We start from the raw sequence: 24,582 nt of genomic DNA on the forward strand, positions 1-24,582 counted from the left end.
CGGCACCAGCAACACTCCTTCCTGCCCACTGATCCAGGGATGGAGAATAGCTCCAGGTCCAGTTTTGTCTACAGCCTGGAAGCCAGGAAGATGTCTGTGTGACCCAGGGATTCACTAACCCCCAGGCATTCCAGCCCCTCGAGGTCTCCTCCAGCCCCTGTCTGTCATGCAGAAACTGGGTGCCACATCCTCCCCTTCCCTCTGCTCCCCTGGCAGCTGTGTCTCAGGAGGAGCTGTGCTAAGGCCCCCAGCAGCCTTTATGCTGGCAGGGAGTGCAGGAGGGTGTGGAGAGCAACCAAGCTGGCTGCTCACAAGCCTTATGAGGAACAGCTGAGGGACCTTCAGAAGAGGAAGCTGAGGGGAGACCTCCTAGCCTGCTACAACTCCCTGAGAAGGGGCTGGAGTGAGGGGGGGTTGGCCTTTAACTAAATCCAGTCTAAATAAATCTCTTTCAAACAAAACCAAATAAACCTGTTTTAAAATAAATCCATGGTTTAAATCTCTCTTCAGTCAGGGTGCTTTAGTTGGATCTCTTTCCAGCCAGGCTGCCTGAACCAAAGCTCTCCCCCAGCCCCTCACAGTGCTGCTCACCTCCGTTTCCCGCACAGCAGTGATCCCCTCGGAAGCAGCTGCGTCACAACCCTCCTGGAAAACAACCACAACACCCAAGCCATCAGCATTTCAGGACAAGGAAGAGAGAGACTGCTGCTCAGACGCAGGAAGGAGAAGGAAGAGGCATCCCAGGGGACTCCAGCCCTCCCCAGCAAGCCTCACCTGGCAGGTGGTGGCAGGCGAGACCGGCGTCCATCTGCAGCTGGCACACTGGCCCTGGCGCACACACCGGGAGCAGCTGGCAAAACACCAACACAGGAGGCTCTGTGAGACAACCTCACCCCAGAGGCAGCCATCAGTGTGCAGTTCCAAGTGACAGAGAGAAGCACAGAACCCAGGAGAGCAACCTGGCAGATGTGTCAGGCAATGTGTAAAACTCATCACCTGCATCTACCCTCCAAGCTCTGCTCTGCTGCTTCTGAGGGCAAGCTGGGGATGAAATCAAACCTGTGCTGAGGCAGAGACTCCCCAAAAGCATGAAGCAGGCAAAGCACTCTTGGCCTTCACTTGGCTCTGCTTTTCCTCAGCACACAAGTGGCCAGACTGTACATTCCAACCAGGAAAGGGCAGAAAGCCATCACTGATTCTTTCACAGCTTGTCTGGGGGGTGTGTGGTGCTGGTGAGCGTTGCTGCTGCCTTCCCCTGCTACAGAATCCTGCCCGCTGGGGATTACTTTGCTCCTAGCCTGCCTTGCAATGCATCTCTCAGCATGGAGGAGAGCCAAGAGCAGCACAGGCTCTCGCCAGGCATGCTGAGAGATGCCCTGGTTTGGAGAAAGCCAGCTCCCTCCTTGTGCTGCCCCAGGGGCAGGGCAGTGATGTGCCACTTCCCAACAAGCAGGAGTTCAGCTTCAGCCCAGGTGCCCCAGATTTGCCTCCTGGGATAGGGAAGGAGCATTCTGAAGCATACAACTCTTTAGGTTAGAAAAGCCCTCTGAGACCATCCAAGCCAAGCAGCAACCCAACCCCACCATGGCCAGCAAACCCTGGCCCCAAGTGCCATAGCCACAGGGCTCTTGAACACCTCCAGGGATGGGGACTCTGCCACCTGCCTGGGTAACCTCTACAGGAGCAGAAAAGCTGTAGCCTCCCTACAGCCTGTGTCAGCCAGAGCTCTCTAAGGTTTAAAGCCACATATCATGAAGGGTTGGGCCAGGTGGCTGTGGTGAGGCCACAGCACAGGAAAGACACTGAGGTGCTGGAGGGCATCCAGAGAAGAGCAAGGAGGCTGGGGAGGGGCTTGGAGGGCATGGCATACAAGGAGCATCTGAAGGAGCTGGGGGTGTTCAGTGTGGAGAAGAGGAGGCTGAGGGGAGAGCTCCCTGCTCTCTGCAGGAAGCCTCACTGCAAGGCTGTAGAGAGACTGGGTTTAGTCTCCTCTCCCAAGTAACCAGGGACAGGATGAGAGGCAATGGGTTCACTTGTGCCAGGGGAGGGTTAGGTTGGAGAGGAGGACAAACTTCTTTGCTGCAGGAGTGGTCAGGCACTGGCAGAGGCTGCCCAGGGAGGTGCTGGAGTCCCCAGCCCTGAAGGCGCTCAAGAAGCTGCAGATGTGGCACTGCAGGAGACAGTTCCTGGGAGCTGGGTTGTGGTTGGACTGGATGATCTTAAAGGCCCTTTCTAACCTTAATGATTGGAGGTTCTGGGGACAAATGCTTTCCACTGCCACCTCTCAGCAAAGAGAGAGGCTCTGAAAGCCGATGTGTGCAGAGCCCTGGACATGCAGGATTCCTCTCGGCAGCTCAGGTGCTTTGATTGCATTCCCTACCCACTGGTCAGATTCAAATTACACCTGGCTCTCTGAAAAAGCAGCTCCATAAAGGGACTGTCACAGAATTTCCTAACTCCTCTGGTCCAGGTCTGTGCTGAGTCCCAGGGCCCCCCTTCTTCACAAGGACAAAAAGCATTTTAATATCATTGTGACATCCTTTATTATCTCTTCAGGCACTTGTCATAAATTCAGTCACTGTAATGACTCTCCTTCAGCTAGCTGCCAGGGTTCCATTAAATAAGAGTCATCAGAAGCAGCAGCTCTCTAAGAGCAATAAAAAACCAGAGGAGAAGGAGGAAATGGGGCAAGGAAAGGGATGTGACTATCTTTAGCAAAATCTATTTCCTTAATAAATACCAGAAAGACAAAAGGATGAGCAGGGTGCAGGGGAACCTCTGCAGAGCCCTGCACCTGGGGAGGAACAACAGGGTCCTGCACCAGGGCACACCAGGGGCAGCCTGCTGGAAAGCAGCTCCATGGAGAGCTGGGGGACAGCAAGTTCTCCATGGGACAGCAATGTGCCCTTGGGGCCAGCAGGTCTAGGGAGGTTTTCCTGCCCCTCTGCTCTGCCCTGTTGAGACCACACCTGGAATACTGTGCCCAGTTCTAGCTCAAGAGACAGAGACCTGCTGGAGAGAGTCCAGTGGAGGCTGTGAGGATGATGAAGGGACTGCAACATCTCTGCTGTGAAGAAAGATTGAGAGCCCTGGGGCTGTTTAGTCTGGAGAGGAGAAGGCTGAGAGGGGATCTGAGCAATGTCTGTGAGCATCTGAGGGGTGGGGGTCAGTATGGAGGGGCCAGGCTCTGTTTGGTGGTGCCCAGTGACAGGACAAGGACCAACAGGTACAAGCTGGAACCCAGGAGGTTCTACCTCAACATGAGGAGAAACTTGTTTGGTGTGAGGGTGCTGAAGGCCTGGAGAAGCTGCCCAGAGAGGCTGTGGAGTCTCCTTGGAGACTTTCCAACCCCACCTGGCTGTGTTCCTGTGTGCCCTGCCCTGGGCGATGCTGCTTGGGCAGAGGGCTTGGACTGGGTGATCTCTAGAGGTCCCTTCCCACTCCTACCATTCTGTGAGTGTGTGATTCAATCCCCCTCCCTGCACACACACACACAAACCCCTCAGTGAGCTTCAGGAGGAACCAGGCTCTTACTTTTCCAGCTGGAACGTTTGTGTGATGCTCCAAGAGCCTGAGGCCAGCGCCGCTTCCAGGACCAGGCAGCCTGCAAGAAGGGACATTGCAAGGAATGACTCTAGACCAATACAGCAGAATAACCTGAAAGCTGATGTGCCCCCAGCTCCACGCACCTTCTCCCATCCATTCCTCTTTCTGACTGATAGAAACAACCAGCTTTTGTCTTTCCAGAACACTCTTCAGCTGAGTTACTGCACACTGGCATTAATTAAGCTCGATGCCACCACTGCATGGCATGCAAGATGCTGTTACTGTCAGGGGACAGATAAGGAAGTGCCACCAAAGAGCAGAGAGATGGCAAATCAGCTCCCAAAGAGCACAGGGTGGCACAGCCAGGGCCTGAGTTCAAGCCTCCTAACACAACAAACTCTTCTAATGAGAGAGACCCCAACACACCAGACTCCTCTCTCTGTCTCACAGACTTGGTTGCAGAGTCTTCTTTTGTAATCTATGCAGTAGCAATTTTCCTCCTATTTAAATCCTTTCTGATTGCATGAGTCAATTTGCCATTATTTCAGCTAGCAATTACTACACCAACAATTCTCTGGCAGCTGTGGAATGAAAGAGGATCTTCTGCTCTGAGCAGAACACCACAGCGAAGAGCAGAGTGAGCTACAGACCACTTCAGCCCTAGCCCCTTTCATCTGTGTGCCTGGGAAATGAATGGCTGCCTGAGAGCAGATGAAAGCCATCTGTGCAGACTTTCCTGGCTCCTCTCTGCTAGGAAGTGGAGAGCTTTCTAACCCAGAAAAGTTTCCCAGATTTGAAGCACAGCTACCTCCCAAAGGCAGAGGAAGCTCTGCCTGCATCACAGGCTGGCTGGCTGAGCTGCAGCCCAGCCTTGGCTGCACACAGGCTGCTCAGTCAGAACTATCTCTGAGCCTCACACCTCTGCATGCTGCTTGGCTGCTCACTGCCAAGGTCACCTGCACTGCTTCTCAGAACCAGCCCTTTGGGCTGTTCACACACTTCAGCACCCTACTGGCTAGCAAGGAGCCTGATTTGGGAGGTGTCTGAGAGCTGGCAGGTGTGGATGAGCACACACAGACACTGGCCAGGCACCTAGCTGCAGCTCCAGGAGTCCACCTGTCTGCACACAGTGACAAACAGAATGTGCCTGGAGCCATTCAAGATCAGACTTGCAGTGTCCCTGGGCAGGCTGCTCTAGCTGGAGGTGTCCCTGCTGACTGCAGGGGAGTTGGACAAGAGCACCCTGGAGGGTCCCTTCCAACCCAATGCACTCTGTGAAAGCTGCAAAAGATTGCCTAGGTCTCAAGCTCTGAGCTTGAGGATATGAGAAGGATCTCAGGCCATGAGCTCTGGAAAGTGGGCTTTAGCTATGAGCAGCAAGTAGAAACAAGGAGCTGATCTGCTTCTAGAGAGCTTGAATACTTTCAAAGGCACCCTGTCAAATATGCTGCCCTGGCTGCTCTCTGCATGGCCTGGGCTGGCCTCCCACAGGCACCAGGCTGCAGTTCTTTTCAGAACCTTTGGCTCTTCTGGTTCCAGAAACAAGTCTTGCAAGTGCATCTTCTTGTGAAGCTGAGGGCACTTTACCCCAGGTACCACAAAGGGTCCACAGCTGCATCCCCCACGAACACAGCTCAGCCTGCAGGAGCACCTGAGGGGCAGTGCTGCTGCTGGGCACCAGTCAGCTCACAGCCTTCTGCTCAGCACTGTCCAGGGGCTCATCTTTGGCACCCACACAGGCAAGGTGAGCTGGCTCCAGAGCTCCATGCTAATGGTGTCAGAGAAAAGCCTCAGGCTGAGGAAACAGAGACCCAAAAGAATGTGCTCCTCAGGTGTAAGGCTCTGGGGACTGGCTCTACAGAGGACATGTTTGTCCTTCTCTCCTGCATTTGTCCTTCTTGAGAATCCACTACAAGTGTTTACTAAAGACAGGTTAACAGAGCAGAACACTCAGGGACATCAGCCTCCTTGTCTCCTGCTACTGACAAAGTCTTTTTCCCTCCCATCCCACATCAGTGCTGGACAGCAGCTTGACACAGCCCTTGTAGGATGCCAGAGAAGCTTCTGCCATTCCAAGGCCACAGGAGGAGCTCCTGAGAACCTCCTTCAGGGCCAAGAGACCCCGAGAGAGAGAGCTGCTGCAGTCCTGAGCTCTTCAGAACACCAGGGAACTCCTGTAAGCTCTCTTAGCACTTCATGCCTCTTGCTACACTAAGGTGTGGGAAGAGATTCAGATCCTTTTGGGCTACATCTTGCAGGCAAAGATGAAGGCAGGCATCTGAGTTTTCTGCCTCCTTTTCAAGCCCTCCAAGAGCACATGGTATCCTTGAACTGGCTAGCTTGGCCCCTCTGCTGAGACTAGAATTCTCTCTATGCATCCTAAACACAAGCAACTTCAAAAGGGTACCAGATCAATCTGTATCAAAGATGTTGTGTGCTGCTGCAGACTCCTGAAGCAATGCAAGAAGGAAGCTCTCCTCCTGCTACTCAAATAAGGCTCTACAGGGAAGGATAATCATCTGCTCTTTGAGACCACAGCCTAGGGAACAGCTCCAGTCTCCAGACACTTGGTAACCTCCCACCCCATTCTGCAACCTGTAGCTGGCCACACCATGCACAAAACAGATCACAAGCTCCCTGTGTCCAATACACAAACGGATCAGGCCTCTGGGGAAAGCAGCAGCATAAGGATCAGGGCAGGAAGATTGACCCAAGCATGCAGAGAGATTCATGAAAGCCAGGCAAGAAGCTGTCCCTGAACCATGTGGCTGATCCTCTACATGGGACAAGCACGCACTTCCAAGTGTCTTAAGCTCTGCTGAAACATGAGGAGAATGTTGAGGTTATTCACTGCCCAGAGACTCACAGCCAGATCCTTCTGTTTCTGCCACAAGAGCTTCTGGCAGCAAAGCCAAATCCTGTTTGCAGCTGAGGAAAGGGTTAAGAAGGGTTCACTTGTCAGGCAGAGCAGAGGACAATCACTGCTCCCACAGCTCCAGCCAGCCTGGGTGTCCCTGCAGCTATCTCAATTTCCTCAGACAGTGATGAATGGCACCATGTTAACACACTCCTGATGCTGAAGCACTGCACTGCTTAGGCTCAAGGAGGAAAAGCTGCTGCTAAGTCCTAGGGACCAGGATTTACTGCCTGCAAAAAGGATTTCATATCAACAAATCTTTAATTATTGGGTGGGGCCCTGGAGATATTGAAGGTGAGGCTCAAGAGGGCTCTGGGCAGCCTGATCAGGCAGAGGATGTCCCTGCTGGCTGCAGACGGGGCTGGACTGGCTGAGCTTTGGAGGTGCCTTCCAACCCAGAGCATTCTGTGATGAGGAACAGTGCTGAGTGCCCTCAGATGAGTTATGCTCATCAAAAATGGACACATTTTTCCCAAGGGCATTTACCCAAAGCAGCTCCTGCTCTCACACTCCTGCAGGCAGCTGCCATGCTCACTCCTCCCCAGTAAGAGGTAGGAAACACATGCAAGAGCCAAACCTACCACTGTCAGCTATCCCTGGGCTGGTCAGGTTGCAGAGACAGGAGGAGTTGCTCAGCACCACGTTTTCATAGAAGATTTCAGCAGGGGTTACAATCTTGATCATGCAGGATGTAAGGGGTTTGCTTCTGCTTGCAGCCACAGCAACCTGGGAAGCAACACAGCCAGAACACAGCAGAGGTCTTCTCACATCTGTTGTCACCTTCTCCTTACAGCAAACTACACACAGGCCTTGAGCAGCTGAGTCTAGTGGAGAGGTGTCCCTGCCCATGGTGGGGTGTTGGAAGAGATGAGCTCTGAGGTCCCTTCCACCCTGAGCCATTCTGGGATTCTCTGCTAAAAGGCACAAAGGATTTTCTCTCTGTGGTGAAAGCAGAGAGCTCAGTAGGCAGCCTCTGAAAGGCCTCTCCCAGCTGAAGAAGCAACAAAGGGGCAGCACTGCTTACTTCCAGAAGTGAAATGGATCTGTGAGGGGTGCTAGGGAAGCAACCTACAATGATGTGGGATTCTGAAGGCAGAGTTTGGGGTTATATGCTGTTACACAGCCATGGAATGGTTTGGCTTGGAGGGGACCCTACAGACCATCCAGCTCCAACCCCCTGCCATGGGCAGGAACACCTCCCTAGCCCAGGCTGCTCCAGACCTGTTTGGTCCCTTCAAAACATTCAATCAAGAACACACAAACCCTCCCAGAGAGAGACATTTGCACCCCCAAGCAGAGTGCACTTCATTATGACACAGGAGTTGCCTTGCCAGGAGTCATCCTCTGCTTCTGGCTGGGACAGCTTCACAAGCAGGATCCCAGCAGTGCACTCCAGCAGGAGGCCACAAGCAGCAGTTGCAGATGAAGTGGCCAGTCACAACAGCTGACAATCCAACACCCAAGGCTGCCTGTGCTGCGAGCACACACTGACATCAGCCACCTCAAGAGGCATTTCTCTGAGCAGCTGTGTCCCACTGAATGCTCTGGAACTCATCACAAGCTCAGAGCTTCACTGAGGCACTGCAAAGAGTCAGAGAGCTGATCCAGTGACAGCAGAATGCTGCCTGTGTCAGCACCCAGCAGGTCTGATCCAGCTGATGAGGAATGGCTTCAGGCTAACATTTGCTGGGAGAGGGAGGCAGCATCCCTCTGACTGATAGAGGAGACTTCCAACTCCCAATTGCTGAGATCAGAGGGGCAGGAACATGGGATGTGGTGAGGAAAGGAAGCTACAGTGACAGAATGACACAGCCAGCAGACATGCCCAGAGCTGGGGGGGTCCTACCTGGTTCCTGGCAGGAAACCTCAGCAGGATTCTCACATCTTCATCAGCTGCATGGGAAATGTTAACCCAGCCCTGGCTGCTGCTGGAGTGGGGACAGCTCTCTTTCAATGTGCACCTAGAAGCAGACGTGGAGTTAGAGCAGGCTCCTCCCTGTGCTTTGGCTTCAGACACCCTGCCCCAACTTTCTCCATGCCATTGATTTTTCACAGGAGCAGGATTGATTTTTACAGGGATATGGTTATGGCTGCAGAGAGCTTCAGGAAAACAATCAGCAAAAGCCTCTGCTTAGCCAAATAAATGAGAACTCATTGAGAGATGCTCCAGGGGCCTCAGCAAGTCAATGGGATGCAAGCAAACATTAGATGCTTGGCCAGGAACCAGTGGCCTTTGGTAGACTGGGATGGAATTCATCATCTCAGGCCAGCCCTCATATCCAATCCAGCCTGGGGGATGATGAGATCAAGAGCAGCCCTGCAGGAAAGGACTTGGGGGTACTCCTGGACAAGAAGCTGGCATGAGCCAGCAATGGGCACTTGCAGCCTGGAAGGCCAATGGCAGCCTGGGCTGCATCCAAAGCAGTGTAGCCAGAGGTGGAGAGAGGGGATGCTGCCCCTCTGCACTGCTCTGGGGAGACCTCACCTGCAGGGCTGTGTCCAGATATGGGACCCCAACATGAGAGAGACATGGACCTGATGGAGAGGGACCAGAGGAGAGCACAGAGATGATCAGAGGGCTGGAGCACCTCTGCTATGGGGCCAGGCTGAGGGAGCTGGGGTGTGCAGCCTGGAGAAGGCTCTAAGGGGACCTTAGAGCTGCATTTCAGTACCTGAAGAGGACCTAACAGGCAGGCTGGGGAAAGACTGTTCAGAAGGGGCTGTGGGGATAGGACCAGGGGCAATGGTTTGGAACTGCAGCAGGGCAGAGGTAGGTTGGACATCAGGAGGAAGCTCTGCAGAGGGAGGCTGGGGAGACACTGGCACAGGCTGCCCAGGGATGGGGTTGAGACTCCATCCCTGCAGACATTCAAGCTCAGCCTGGCTGTGTCCCTGGGCAGCCTGCTCCAGCTGGAGCTGTCCCTGCTGCTAGGGGGGGTTGGACAAGATGACCTTTGAGAGTCCCTTCCAAGCCAAAGCAGTCTGTGGCTCTGTAAATCTCCAACTTGATTGCTCCATTGCACAGCTCTAGATATGACACTTTCACTTTCCTCTTCCCTCAGTGGCCTTGAACACCCCCAGGCAGGAGGCAGCCACAGCCTCCCTGGGCAGCCTGTGCCAGAGGCTCAGCAGCCTCCTGCTGAACAACTTCTGCCTCAGCTCCACTCTAACCCTGCTCTGCCTCAGCTCCAAACCATTCCCCCTGGGCCTGGCTCCAGACCCCCTCAGCAAAAGTCTCTCTGCAGCCTTCCTGCAGGATCCCTTCAGGTCCTGGCAGCAGCTCTGAGGTGCCCCTGGAGCCTCCTCCTCTGCAGGCTGCACAGCCCCAGCTGCTTGCAAAGCAAGGCTCCCTTCCATGGGGAGCTCACTGGGTGAATGTTGCACAAACAATGTGCTTTATCTCCAGAAGGAGCAGCACAAGAGTGACTTTCAAGACCAGCATCCACCTCTCCCTCTGAAATGCCCAAAGTAACCCTGCCAACCAGGGCAACCACAACAGCTCCTCCTCTCTAGGTCAAGATGCTGGCAACTGGAATGCAGTTAAGCACAAGGTCACTTCCTCTGTGGTTTAACTCAGGAAACAGTTCCTGCTGCTCAAGAACCTGCTGGGGCCTTGCAGCTGAGTGCCCTCAGCTCATAAGCACGCTGTGACAAGCTTGGGCTGTGTGTCCAGCTCTGGTGCCCCCAGCCTAGGAGCAATGTGGAGCTGCTGGAGCATCTCCTCTGTGGGGACAGGCTGAGAGAGCTGGGGCTGTGCAGCCTGGAGAAGAGAAGGCTCCAGGGAGACCTCAGAGCAGCCTTCCAGTACCTGAAGGGGCTCCAGGAGAGCTGGGGAGGGACTTGTGACAAGGGAGTGCCAGGATGAGGGACAATGGATTGAAGCTGGAAGAGGGGAGAGACTGGGGATGAGGAAGAAATTCTTTCCAGGAGGGAGGGGAGACTCTGGCACAGGCTGCCCAGGCAGGCTGTGGCTGCCCCCTCCCTGGAGGTGTTCAAGGCCAGGCTGGAACTGGATGATCTTCAAGGTCCTTTCCAACCCAGCCCATTCCGTGAAGCTGTGATTCTATGAAGGAAGACAAATTTCAGCCACACTTTTATCTCTCTTCAATCATGAAGATCCCTTAGCAACAGAGGTTTAGAACCACAGAGGGTGGTATCTGTCATCCCCAGATGTGCAAGAGCCAGATGCTCAGATAAGCAGGGGGTAGAGGACTCTCCTGGGCCACGATGCAGGGGCAGAGCCTCGCTGTGGTTTCTGCCAGGCTGAGCATCATGAGGCTGAAGATGCAAGGCAACACATTTGCCATGCTTGGCACCAAGGAAGTGTGTGCCCTTCAGTGGCACCAACATTAAGGATTAGAAAAGCTGTTGATGAAGCTGAATATTTAATCAGCCCAAGGAAACTGTGATTTGGCTTCTCAGGCTGCCTGAGCAGGGAGTTTGCTTCCCTCAGCTACATAAAGAGTTTAATGGGAAAGAAAACCCAAGTAATGCTAGCCAGGAGCCAGGGCTGAGCTCCATGCCAGGACAAATGTGTCTCTTGTTCTCTAAAAGCTGCCCTTTGCCACTCAAACAATGTGCTCTGGAGGAAGCAGGCACAAAGGGGGCAGGAGGGCATCTGATGCTCCGCAGCACAAATTCTCAGGCTTGCCCTGCACAGCCCAAGAACAACCTGAACTCTGCCCACCTGAAGATCAGCTTAGTTTGCTATCTCTCTATTTTTAGACAAGTGGTATTGTTTGCAAGCACCCTGGGGTGAAGGTAACAGACAAACACGATTTGGGAACTGCATGGCTCTGAAAATCCACAGAGACTGAGACAAGGACTGGCTGGCTGCCACAGAATGCATCAGGTTGGAAGGGACTCTCAAAGGGCATCTTGTCCAACCTCCCTGCACCCAGCAGGGACACCTCCAGCTACAGCAGGCTGCTCAGGGGCACAGCAAGTTGGACTCTGAATGCCTCCAGGGATAGCACCTCCACCACTCCCTGGGCAGCCTGTGCCAGTGTCTCCCCAGCCTCCCTGTGCAGAGCTTCCTCCTGAGGTCCAACCTCACTCTGCCCTGCTGCAGTTCCCAACCATTGCCCTTGGACCTATCCCCACAGCCCCTTCTGAGCAGTCCCTCCTGGAGGCCCCCTTCAAGCATTCTGTTTTCACTTGCAACATGAAGAGCAGGTTTTTGTCACCCAAATATGAGAAGTGAGCTCACAGTGGCTTTCAAAGGAAGCACTGCTGTACTTGGACACACTCAAGGGAAAACTTACTTCCCACTAACAGTGTAAAACACACCACTGATCCCAAAGTTAGTAGGGAATATATTGTTTCAGAGGACAGAGTCATAGAGTGGCTCAGGCTGGAAGGGAGCTCAGAGCTCATCCCCTCCAACCTCCCCTCCATGCCCAGGGACACCTCTCAGCTAGGCTCAGCTGCTCAGGGTCTCATCCAGCCTGGCCCTCAACACCCCCAGGCAGGAGGCAGCCACAGCCTCCCTGGGCAGCCTGTGCCAGAGGCTCAGCAGCCTCCTGCTGAACAACTTCTGCCTCAGCTCCACTCTAACCCTGCTCTGCCTCAGCTCCAAACCCTTCCCCCTGGGCCTGGCTCCAGACCCCCTCAGCAAAAGTCTCTCTGCAGCCTTCCTGCAGGATCCCTTCAGGTGCTGGCAGCAGCTCTGAGGTGCCCCTGGAGCCTTCTCCTCTGCAGGCTGCACAGCCCCAGCTCCCTCAGCCTGTGCTCAGGGCAGAGCTGCTCCAGCCCTGGGAGCATCTCTGTGGCCATCTTCTTAGACCCAGAGCTGCTGGAGTGAGGTTTCTCATGGACTTTGCTTACAGCCCTGGCTAAGCCCACGTCTTCCTCTAGCTAGAGCTTCACTCAGAACCCTCTCTTCTCAAAACTAAATCTTTAATGATGCTGAGTGCTCAAGAGTGCAGAGTTCTGGGGGTGTTCAAGGGAATTCATATGATAGCAATTAATTTTTTTCTCTAGAAGAGGAAATTCTTTCTGTTTCAGTCAGCTGGAAACTTTGGGTGATTCCCCTCCTAAAGAGGGGGTTTACTGACTAATAACTGCTATTCACAAACTCTGCAGGAGGTAACTAAGAGCCTGAAAAGCTCAGCACTCTACTAGGGAGAGTTTCTAACAAGGTGGCAAGAAGGGAACAAATCACAGTGAACACCAACTCCCTTCTACTAACCACCTCTGCAAAGGCTGAGCAGAAAAATCATTACCCCTGAACCCACCCCAACCCTTCTGAAATGAGGCTGGGACTGGGAGAACTTCAACATCAGTCTTCTAACCACTTGTGTGGAGTGCCTGAATCACTGAGGGCCTGGCACAGAAGGGAATCACTGCTGACCAGCTGAGGACACCAAGCTGGGAAGATCACCATGCAGAGGAAGATGAGAGCATCACACAGGAAAACTTCACAGAATCCTAGAACCACAGAAGTGTTGAGGTTGGAGATCATCAAGCCCAACACCTCAACCAGAGCCCAGAACCCCACCACTGCTGCTGAGCCACCTCCCTCAGCACCACAGCCACCTGGCTTTTAAGTCCCCCCAGGGATGGGCACTCCACCACCTCCCTGCCAGCCTGGGACAGTGCCTGAGAAGCCTTTGCTGGGAAGAAAATTTTCCTCATATCCAACCTGAACCTCCCCTGGCACAGCCTGAGGCTGTTTGCTCCTGTCCTGTCACTTGCTGCATGTGAGATGTGATTAACCCCCAGCTCACTGCAGCCTCCTCTCAGGGAGCTGCAGAGAGCAAGGAGGTCTCCCCCAGCCTCCCCTTCTCCAGGCTGAACACCCCCAGGGCCCTCAGCTGCTCCTCCCCAGCCCTGCTCTCCAGACCCTTCCCCAGCTTTGCTGCACTTCCCTGAGCACACTCCAGCTCCTCAATGTCCTGCTTGGAGGGAGGGGCTCAAAACTGACCCCAGGATTCAAGGAGTGACTTGTGACATGCCAAGTAGAGGGGGACAATCTTGTCTCTGGGCCTGCTGGCCACAGGAGCAGAGGAGGTTCCACAGGAACATGAGGAGAAACTCTTTCCCTGTGAGGGTGCTGGAGGCCTGGAGCAGGCTGCCCGGAGAGGTTGTGGAGTCTCCTGCTCTGGAGACATTCAAATGTCTCCAGGATGTGTTGCTGTGTGACCTGCCCTGGCTGCTCCTGCTCTGGCAGGGGGGTTGGATTCAATGATCTCCAGAGGACCTTTCCAACCCCTCCCAGGGAGGGAGGAAGGAAAGAGGGAGGGAGAAAGGAAAACTTATTTAAGGCAAGGTGATGTGAGCAGCAGAAAACAACAGCAACCTGTCCATGAAGACAAGTGATGAAAAATGAGAGGAGAGACTTTAACCAGCAGAAAAATGAGAGTGGCAGGTAGCCACACAAGCAGGGCAGGAAGGACAAACAGCCTCTCTAGTTCATGGGTAGGTATGCAGGATGTGGCTGCTTGCAGTTGCCAAGGCTAGGCTTGATGACCCAGGAAAATTCTCCAGTCCAGGTCACAGAGATGAAAGAGCCTCAAGGAGGGCTTCAGTGGAAGTGTGGGGCTGAAGGGTTCAGGAAGCAATCTCAGCAGCCTGGGCTGGTGGGAGGTGTCCCTGCCCACGGCAGGGGGGCTGCAACTGGATGATCTTCAAGGTCCCTTCCAACCCAAACCATTCTGGGAGTCTCTGGCCTAAGCCAAAGAGAGTTAGTTCCACAGCAAGTAATGAGGAACACCAAGGGGAACCCAGCACTCTTCCCCCATTACAGCTGAAGCTATGAAGATGTTTCAAGCACACAATATCCTCTCTCAAGCGATCTGGTCATCAACAACATGCTCCAAATCCAACAGTAATCCTTCTTCTCAGCTCAGCATACATTTTAGGGGTAGATCTCAAAACCCTGAGGCTCAACATGGCCTTCAAAAGGTGCAGATCTCCCTTTCCCACCACATTAAAGCCTGACATTGGTTTCTGCTTCCACCAAACCGTAGGAGGCACAATCTTGATGCTGCTGAGTAGCCCCCAGCCAGCCAAAATGCAGGCTGACTAATAATGCCCTGCTCTGATATGATAGTCTAAAACACCACCAAATACCTTTGCTTCAAAGAACACCACCCACAGTAGGGATCCTTTGCAGATAAGCACTCAGGCTGGGAAATGTATCTGCTGCAATTTGCAACTGGTATTCTTCTCACCTAAAAGCAAAGGAGGCAAGAACAGAGCCGATTAAAATAGCTTCCAGGGGCAGGGAGACGAAGGGCTGCCATTAAAGAGCTGACAGCAACCAAGCACAATCCCTCTGGGGGTGTTTCCTTAGGGACCCCCCTCTGCCAGAACACCTTGGGATAGAATTATGCAGCCTGCTTTACACACACTGTGCTTTGCCATCAGCAAATGACAGTTTGGTTCCAATACTCCAAGGCCAGCACAGACAAATTAATGCAAGGGAGGCTGATTAGCATAGGAAATTAAGAGATAACAATGGAATGGAGGTACTCTCTTTCCCAAGCAATGCTCTGCCTCACAGAACACCCTCTTCCTCTCCTCAGAGCAGAGGGGGTTGGGTTTCTCTCCCCACCCCCCCACCCCCAATGACTGATGAAGGTGCATCCAAAACCTGCATGCACGAAACCAAATGCATCGGTGTGGGCATGGCCAGGGGGGCTGCTGCATGTGCACACCAGGACAGCCACATGCAACTGCTCAGCATGCAGGGAAAGGCCATTTGCAAGGAGGAAATGCAGAGCACTGTGGCTATGTTTTGGGGAGCTGTACTTGTACATTCAGCTTGAATATCCTAGCCAGCCATTTTCAGAAAAGGAAAGGAGGAGGGGGGGGGAAAGAGGAAAAAAACCAAAACAACAAACAACAAACAGAGAAAGCTGATTACAAACTCTGAATAGCAACTCACATTAGTCAGCACAGTGCTAATCAATAACCTTGCTAAGAATATTCCTCCTTCAAACAACTGAGGTACATATTTCTTGGCTTTCTCAATGGATTTGCAAGGATTTGAAGTTCCTCTCTTTTGTCAACAGAAATCAGGAGATCTGGCTTTGGGGAAAATGATGTTTAGTGGCTTGGGTTTGGGCTGGGTTTGGTTTTGTCCCAGCCAATGCCTGTAAAAGCCAGCTGCTCTGAAGGTGTGTGAGACCAGCAGCCAACACCACTTAAAACAGTGCAGAAGCCGCAGTTAAGCTCCCAGAGCCGATCAGGGAGGTGTTTACTCCTAAAGGCTGCTGCTCCTCTGGGAACAACTTGCTCTTTTCCCAAAGCCAGAGAAAATTCCAGGCTTGGAATATCCACCTGTACTTCTGACTGAAATGTTCATTCCTTCTCCATTTGTGATGCTTTGTGTCAGTCAGCAGCTCTCCTACCAACTTACCCCTCTCAGACGGCAGGCTAAATGCTATCTTCACTGCTGGAAAAGGGATTTGACTGCAAATGAAAGTAATCAAGTGCTGGGTGAGATCCTGTCCAGCTAAGATGGGCAGCCAGCCCTTTTGTTTCCAGTCATCTCCCCTGCTGCTGGCCAGACAAAGGAGTCTGCCGAGCTGATGCTCAGCAGCCCTGCTGTGGGATGTGCTGCAACAACTGCACCGGCTCCCGGGAGCTGCGTTCTGCTTCACATGCAGCTCTCGTAAGTCTGCTCACATGCAGGAGCTCCCAGTGGCTGCTGAACTCCTTGGCCTTGCTAAACAGACACGTCAGTCACTGCTGAGTGTGCTTTTGGGTTGCTTTGGGCTGGTTTTAAGTCTATGCCTGACCACAGACAGTGAGGATTTTATCACTGAGGAACACTTGCAGCCCATCTCTCAAATTGAGAGAAACTCCAGAAGTGACTAACAAACCCTGAGCTGCCAATACCTGGGCTGCTAAATTCAGAGCAGCTCCATCTCCAAACAGCCTACAGGTTTTGTTGGCTACTTCCAAGCTTGATTCTTCAGGATACCCCCCAGGGAAAGAAGAAATAAAGATTCACTCAAGAGGATGACATAAATGAAGCACTGGGATAAAGGGTGTTGCTGGAGCATAGCAACAGTGGGCAGCACTGTGGCAGCTGAAGCTCTTCTGAGCTCTGCAGAAATGCAGTCAAACACAGGCAGTAGCAGTACAAATATAGAGGTACAGCTGATAACTGCAGCTTGGCTAACTAAGGGCCAGCTCTGACCCAGACTGCTGCTGCAAGCACAGGTTTGTGTTTGACTGCAGAGCAGGTATTGGATGTGAAGCTGGTAAGTGCAGCTTGGGTAATTAAGGTCTCACTCTGTCCCAGCCTGATGCTTTGCCCACAAAGTGGCAGAAATCCTTACAGCAGTAGTTCACCTGAATTGCTGCTGCCTTCAGGGTGGTGCTTACCTTGTTGGCAGAGGACACATAGATGTAGTTGTTGTCTACTGGATCCAGTCGGAGTTTGGGGAAAATGGAGGTTTCTTCCTTAATTTCATATAAAACCTCTGGGCAACTGGATTCCATAGCCTCATTAAGCACAGCCTACAACACATGAAATCAAACTAGTCACAAGTGCTGTCATTAATCAGTCAGCATTTTACACAACAGCCTAATTTCAGCTACATCAGAGCTTCCCAGATGATTTACTCTGCCCTGATTTAATTCACCTTCTGCTCCGGGCACCTCCACACCGCAGGAAGGAGAGAGGAAAGGACCACCAGAATAGAACTGCAACAAAATCCTGTTCACACTGAATCTGGCACTGGTTTAGTGGATGAAACATCCCTCACACTAAATATGTTCCTGATTGATGTGGAAACTGACTGTGGAAGAGATGCCTACATCCCCAGGCCGTAATGCATTGAGCACACCTACGAATGGGGAAGAGAGAACCAGCCTTCAGAAAACAAATTACCACCCAGAAACTCAGAGTGTAAAAAGGAACCTACACGAGTTACTGACAACTGTCTTCAAGCCAGAAGTTTCTTTGTGGCCTCTGTGAGGATGGACCTGAGGGGCAGTCTCTTTTTCTTCCCTTGCCCAGCTCCGCAGCTTTCCACCACCCTTCGCATGGAACCGAAGGGAAGCAGAGGGCACAGAAATTCATTGTGCAAGCTGATAAGCACACCAACACCAAGAGGAGTTAGAGCTCATGGCTGTGCTAAGCAGGCATGGAAGACTCTGGTTTCATGTTTTGCTATCAAAAGCACAGTGAAATCAAAGGGGCAAAAGCTTTCCAAGCTCTCTACTCCAGCCCTCTCCCACTGTCTGCTTCATGAAAACAGGAGGTGAGAGGCATCCTTTGCAGGGCAGGCAGGAAATGCACATTGCAGAGCCCAGGACAAAACTGAACTGCAAAACACAGCTGGTTGGCTGGTTGAGAGCTCTGATAGGAAGATAAGCAGCTTTGCACTTCCAGGTGACTGATTTCAGCTAGCAGAGGTCAACTGTTCAGAAGCTAAGGCAGAATGCATCTTGACTTCTCTCTCTAACAGCCAGCTATTCACATCACACAAATGGGCTGACATATGCTCCCAAACCCCAGCAAGATTCCATACTGCTACTGGAAAAAGCAAAGCAAGCAAGGAAGGAAGAAAAAGAAGAAATAAGAACTCCCCAGTCCCTAAATGGATCCTGTGTGCATCAGCAGTGCCCACGGGGCTGGAACTGCTTTGGGAAGTTACCTGCTCACCAGGTAACAACACAGCAGCGACCTCTCAACAACCAAACAGTAACAGAGAGCCAGGGTACTGAAACAACCAATAACAGAGAGCCAGGGTACTGAAACAACCAAACAATAGCTGAGATCTGTTTCCAATCTAGTGCCTAAACCAGGAAGCACTGAGCCACTGGGAGAGAGCAGCAGCTGATGGAGAAGGGAAGGAATGCTCCACTCTGCTTACCTTCAGCAACTGTCCATCGTCAGTCCCCAAGAAGAGAACTATCTGATTCAGCACCACTGTGCCATACACAGCCACTAAGCCAGAGTGCACCAAGGTAGGTAACTTCTTGATTGATTTGGCACCCTGAAAATGAGATGTGAGAGAGCTGTTACAAAAGCATTCACCTGCCCTGCAAAGCCTTCCACAGAGAAGCAGCCCTGGAAAGGTCTCAGGGAACTCAACCTGAAACAAGACTTTGAGAGACATTTGAATTCTGACACCAATTTGAGAGCCACACATCAGTGGAAGGGACACAAGAAGCATGGAACTACTCACACATAGCAAATGGCTCCCTGATAAAGACCAATGGCATCCCCTGCAGCTGAACCACCGACCTCAGGGGGCACAGCCTCGGCCTGAGGGCAGCACAGCTACTTTGCAACCAAATTTCTCTCTTTTGGGGCTTATTGTGAGTTGTGAGCTGCTGTCAGTGAAGAATGCTTGGCCATCACCTGCCTGCACCTACTGCAGAACCCTGGAACCACAGAAAGGTTTCAGTTGGAAGAGACCTTAAAGCTTATCCATCTCCCACCCCCTTATCCAGTGCCTCCCACCAGCCCAGGCTGCTCAGGGCCTCATCCAGCCTGGCCTTGGACACCTGCAGGGAGAGGACATCCCCAGCCTGCCTGGGCAGCCTGTGCCAGTGTCTTCCCCCCCCGTCAATTTCTTCCCAATCCCCACTCTCAGTCTCCCCTCTCCCAGCTCAAAGCCATCGTCCCTCACCCTGTCACCCCCAGCCCCTGCCACAAGTCCCTCCCCAGCTCTCCTGCAGCCCCCTTCAGGTACTGGGAGGCTGCTCTGAGGTCTCCCCAGAGCCTTCTCTCCTCCAGGCTGGACATCCCCAGCCATGAAGGCTCCAGGTACAATCAGCAACCACTTTTAAGGCCTGCTAAGGTTCTGTAGGAAGGAGGCACCTCCTGGGTTCTTATCTTTGTGTGTTTGTGTCAGAAGAAACTCAGAGCTTCATCCTCCCCTTTCTGGTTTCCTGCTTTACACTAAAGGAAGTTCAGCTTCTGTTTTACAGCAACACAAACATGAGATAAAGCAGGAGAAGGCTGATGCCAGGGAGAAGATCAAGGTACCTGTGTGACCCTGAAAGTCAACAACACTGCCTGCAACTCTCCGTCCCAGCTGGATGGACTCAAGTGACAAACACTTGCAAGCAGCTCAGCAAAGAAAGCATCATGCAGAAAATCCTTCTGCCTTGTGAAAGTACAATCAAACCCAACCAAAGAACCCAGACTGGAGGCAATCCAGCTGCTGGAGAGGGTCCAGAGGAGGCCATGAAGGTGATCAGAGGCTGGGGAACCTCCCCCACGGGCACAGGCTGAGAGAGCTGGGGCTGTGCAGCCTGGAGAGAAAGCTCCAGGGAGACCTCAGAGCAGCCTTGCAGTAGCTGAAGGGCTCCAGGAGAGCTGGGGAGGGACCTGTGACAAGGGCTGGGAGTACCAGGATGAGAGGGAATGGCTTTGAGTAGGAAGAGAGGAGACTGAGTCTGGGGATGAGGAAGAAATTCTTTAGAGTGAGGGTGGGGAGACTCTGGCACAGGCTGCCCAGGGAGGCTGTGGCTGTCCCCTCCCTCCAAGTGCTCAGGGCCAGGCTGGATGAGACCTTGAGCAGCCTGGGCTGGTGGGAGCTGTCCCTGCCCATGGCAGGGGGTTGGAGCTGGATGAGCTTTGAGGTCCCTTCCAACCCAAACTGTGCTGTGGTTCTATGGAAGGAAGCCCTGGGGTGGGAGAATGGAGTCATTCCCCAGGGGATGGTCTCTGCCCCAAAGCCAGCTATCTCCCCCCAGCCCAGGGTATCTCCCCAGTGAGCAGTAACTCAGCTTTGCCATCCTGTAATCACTTCAAGTCAATCTCCACAGATGATACCACCAAAGGTGTGATCCCATCTGCTCTCTCCTCAGGCCCAATCCCAGCTCCATTTCCCCTTCCACTCAGTAGCTTAGAGCTTTCCAGTGAACTTAGGTAAGGAAATGATGTGCCCAGAAAATGCTCCCCAAATCCATCCACTCCTTAACTGCTGCTCTGGGTGGTTCTCCTCACCATACAGAGCTGTGGCTGCATGGACATCAGTGCTGGCACAAGGAAGTGACAGGCAGGGGAGGTGGGGAGAGGAGCTCAGGGAGGACAACATCCTCGGGAACAAGCTCTGTAAGTCAGCTTAGAGAGTCCAGCAGCTCAGCCTCAAGGCCCTTCAGAACCCCTCTGAGTGCCTGAAGCTCTTCTGCTTTGCTGCACAAGTCAGGGTGTGAGAAGGAGCCATTCCCAGTGACATTGTGCAGAGAGGAGCAGGCATTTCTCAGAGTCAGGAAGCTCAGTCCAGCTCCTGCATGCCAGCTTGCTGCTTAACCCCCACCAGTCCCTCCACACAGGAATCCTTTCTCTTCTCAACTGCAGCCCTCAGTCAATTAAAATCTTTTGCACTCATCTGAATTATTTTAATTAGCTCACAAGAACAGCCACTTGGAATAAAAGGAGACTTGATTAACTTGCATGTTTAAAGATCCTAGGATCCCAGAGTGGCTCAGGTTGGAAGGGAGCTCAGAGCTCAGCTCCTCCAGCCTCCCCTCCATGCCCAGGGACACCTCTCAGCTGCACTCAGCTGCTCAGGGCCTCATCCAGCCTGGCCCTCAACACCCCCAGGCAGGAGGCAGCCACAGCCTCCCTGGGCAGCCTGTGCCAGAGGCTCAGCAGCCTCCTGCTGAACAACTTCTGCCTCAGCTCCACTCTAACCCTGCTCTGCCTCAGCTTGGAGCATCTCTGTGGCCTCCTCTGGCCTCTCTCCAGCAGCTCTGTGTCCTTCTCCTGCTGGGGACCCCAGAGCTGGAGGCAGGGTTGGAGGTGAGGTCTGAGCAGAGCCCAGGGGCAGAATCCCCTCTGCTGCCCTGCTGCCCACCCTGCTCTGGCTGCAGCCCAGCACACAGCTGCCTGAGGGCTGCAGGAGGCACTGCTGGCTCCTGGGGAGCTGCTCAGCACCCAGCACCCCCAAGGCTCTTTCTCCAGGGCTGCTCCCAACCCACTCTGCCCCCAGCCTGGAGCTGTTTTTTCTTGCAGCAGGAAGAAGACACAGAACTGCCAGGCACTGCCACTCAGCTCCAGTAGAACTGACCTAGGCATGAGACTTCAGTACCATGGAGGTCTCCCTTGGATATGGAGGGGAAAGTAAATGCTTGGAAGCATTCTGAGGAGGGGAAAGTTAGCTCATTTTTCCATTAGATCAGATGGAAGGCTCATTGTGTGCACCAGGGCTGGGGTAACAACTCTCCATCCCTGGTGCACACAGTGAGCCTTCACTCAGGCTGAGGAGCGTGGGGATGAAGCTTCCAGGCTTTCATTTCCACCAGCACTTAGGACCTTTCCTTTCCTGCAGTGCACCATACAGTGGTGTGAGGAGATCACCTCCCAGCCTCTGCACAACAAGATCAGAGAGGAGCAGAGGACTGCCCCAGTCTCTGCAAAGCTTTGCTGCCAGGTTTTGTTTTGACCCACATAGCAGTGAAATCACCAGTGTCATATCAGAGCATCCTCCTCAGCTGACTGAAGAACCACTAGTGACAAGTGTGGAAGCCTCCTCCCCTCTCTGCTGGCTGGAGGGAGGGTCAGCACGCCAGGGAGCTCATGCAGACACGGGGGGGATTCAGAGGCTGGGCAGCCACCACCAAAATTGCCTTCTCTCTGTAGCAGCCTATTCCTCCAGCTTGCCTGCTCCCTCTGAGGTGCAGCTGCTGCTCTCACCCTTCTGGCACCCCTCTCCCATGGGTATTTATAGTTTTTACCAAGCCCTTTTACCTTTCCCACTGTGACTAATGGGGTTACAGCACTCCAGGGCCTTCCCAAGCTTTCCCTTTCACAGCCAAAACCACCCTTAAAATGCATTCAAATGGCTAAACTTCCTTTGCACTTGAGGAGTCACTCATGCTCACACATCTGTTTGTCTGTCCTGTAACATTTTCAGGGTCACACAAAACCAAGACAAGCAATAGCAAAGACAATGCTGCTCTAGAAGACATTAAGCTTTCAGTTCCACCCTCCTCCCCTTCCCTCCCCTCCCCTCTTCTCTTTTTTTCCTGTCTTTTTTCTCTTCCCTTCCCTTCTCTCTCGTCTTCCTTTCCCTCTCCCCTTCCCTTCCTTTCCCTCTCCCCTTCCCTTCCCTGTTGTCTCTTACACCCTTCACATGCAGAGGTGAGCCTAGAGACCTCTCCTGCATTAACTTACCTCTTGCTTTTCAGTTCCCCCCCTGTGCTGTTTGCTTACTGGCAGGCAAGGTATTTACACTGATTTTCTCTTTTTGCATCCCATGTTCAGGTTTCCCTCCCTGTGATTCCAGCTGCAGCAACCACACTCACTGCTACCTCCTGTCTTGACCTCCCCCTGGTAACTCCACACCGTGTGCCTGGGAGGGGAGGGCAGCGGCTGGAGCTCAGGCAGCACTCGACATACTACAGCTGGCCAAAAAGCAAAACCCAAGGGTTTGAGCAGCAGAGTGAGTGAACAGATGCAGCTACACAAAAGGACACCAGCCTGGTGATCAGTCTGCAGCAACAGTCAGCACTGGAACAATGCAGAGATGTTTATTCTAGAGGGGAAAAACCATCTGGAACCTCACTCTCTTTATTTCACCACCCTTCAACCTCCTGCATCGGTTTTTGTTGTATCAGAGGGTCTCAAACCTAAAACATTGGTGCCTGCAGCAAGCCTTCCTTCAGGCTGAGGGAGGAGGAGATGAACTGCTCCAGGTCAGTGCTCACTTTTGGACACTGAGGCACTGGAGCGTGCCCAGAGAAGGGCAACAGAGCTGGCAAAGGGCACTCCTGGATGGCTGGATGGCTCAGCAGGCTCAGAGGCTGCTGCTTACTGGTTTGTCCTCTACCTAGACACTGGTTACAGGTGGAATCCCTCAGGGAACCTATCCTGGAACATGTCCTGCTCCCTGTCTTTGTCAAGGACCTGGAGGAAGACACCGAAAGCTTCTGGGTTAAGCTTGCAGGTGACATTGGCACGCTCGAGTGCAGGGCTGCCCCTCAGAGACCTCGATGGGCTGTGGGAATGGCCCAACAGGAACCTCAAGAAACTGAGCAAGAAGGCCTGCAGCTGGGGTGAGCTGACCTCCTGTGATGCTGAGGAGGACACAAAGGGTCCTGGAGGGCAGCAGGCTAAGTGGTGTGCCCAGCCAGCAGTGAGGGCTGGCAGCACCCCAGGCTGTAAGCACAGGAGCACAGAGCAAGGGAGGAAGGAGATTATTCCTCTTTGCCTGGCATGTGCTCAGCTGTGCCCAGGACATTGTGCCCAGTTCTGGAATCCCCCCTGTGGCACTGATGCTGATAGAGCAGACTGAGCTCACTGTGATGGACAGGGCATGGAGCAGCTGCTCCAGGGGACAGGCTGGGCTGCTGCAGCCTGCAGGAGAGGCACTGTCAGAGGGACCAGAGAAATGGAGCCAGGCTCTTGACCGGGGTGTGTGCAGCACAACAACAGATAATGACACAAAGTGAAACAGAGGAGGTCTCTAGTAGACAAGAGATTAAACCCCATCACCATGAGGACAATGAAGCAGAACAGGCTGTCCAGAGATGTTACACAGTCTGCATTCCTGGAGGTTTCAAGATGTGACAGGGCAAAGCCCAGAGCAACCTCATCTGCTCTCAGATCTGACCCTGCTGTGAGCAGGGAGCTGGACTGGAGACCTCCTCTGAGCTTCCATCCAGCCTGATTGTCTCTGTAACCCCAAGGAAGCAAATCCTCTGCTCAGGAGCCCCCAGGCTCCCCTAAGTTTCCATTAAGAACACCTCTCCTCCTTCCTGACAACCTGAGAGTTTGCAAGTCTCCTGTGGTTTGCTTTCCACACCAAACTGGGATGAACTGAAAATTGATCCTAACCGGACAGAAATATTCCCTCTGGAAATGTTAACTCTGGAAGCCTGTCAAGCATCAGACAAACCCTGGCAGCCTGCTAATACACAGGAGATGACTCTACTCCGAGGCAATTAATTACAGGATCAAATTTGATACTAAATGATATTTAGGAGGCTGCCATTCTTTCCTTAACTAAAAGCCCATGAATCAGTTTGGAAATCAGTTAGCAGCCCAATTGAAGCAGCATTCCTGTCAATTAATGGTTGTGATTAAACTGATGGCAGTGCTGACTTCAAACATCTTTCAATAGATCTCCGAGCAGCTGATTTCTCCTAGGATTCCAAACCCTGCTCGGTCTATTAAGGGCCGTAAAGCAACCCACATACGT

General features: G+C 52.9%; 1 protein-coding gene across 1 annotated transcript in view; it reads right to left on the reverse strand.

Moving 5' to 3' along the window:
* The window catches only part of PLXNC1 (plexin C1), a 70,395-nt gene that overhangs the window by 39,018 nt on the left and 6,795 nt on the right, over positions 1-24,582 (reverse strand). Inside the window, exons 2-9 of the mRNA XM_054167765.1 lie at positions 18,298-18,420; positions 16,802-16,936; positions 14,537-14,637; positions 8,310-8,424; positions 7,045-7,189; positions 3,535-3,604; positions 775-850; positions 592-645 (exon numbers count right to left, since the gene is read on the reverse strand). Coding sequence (XP_054023740.1) covers positions 592-645; positions 775-850; positions 3,535-3,604; positions 7,045-7,189; positions 8,310-8,424; positions 14,537-14,637; positions 16,802-16,936; positions 18,298-18,420 — 819 coding nt within the window. The remainder of the gene's footprint in view (positions 1-591; positions 646-774; positions 851-3,534; positions 3,605-7,044; positions 7,190-8,309; positions 8,425-14,536; positions 14,638-16,801; positions 16,937-18,297; positions 18,421-24,582) is intronic.

This window comes from Dryobates pubescens, chromosome 15, assembly GCF_014839835.1.
Source record: "Dryobates pubescens isolate bDryPub1 chromosome 15, bDryPub1.pri, whole genome shotgun sequence".
NCBI lineage: Eukaryota > Metazoa > Chordata > Aves > Piciformes > Picidae > Dryobates > Dryobates pubescens.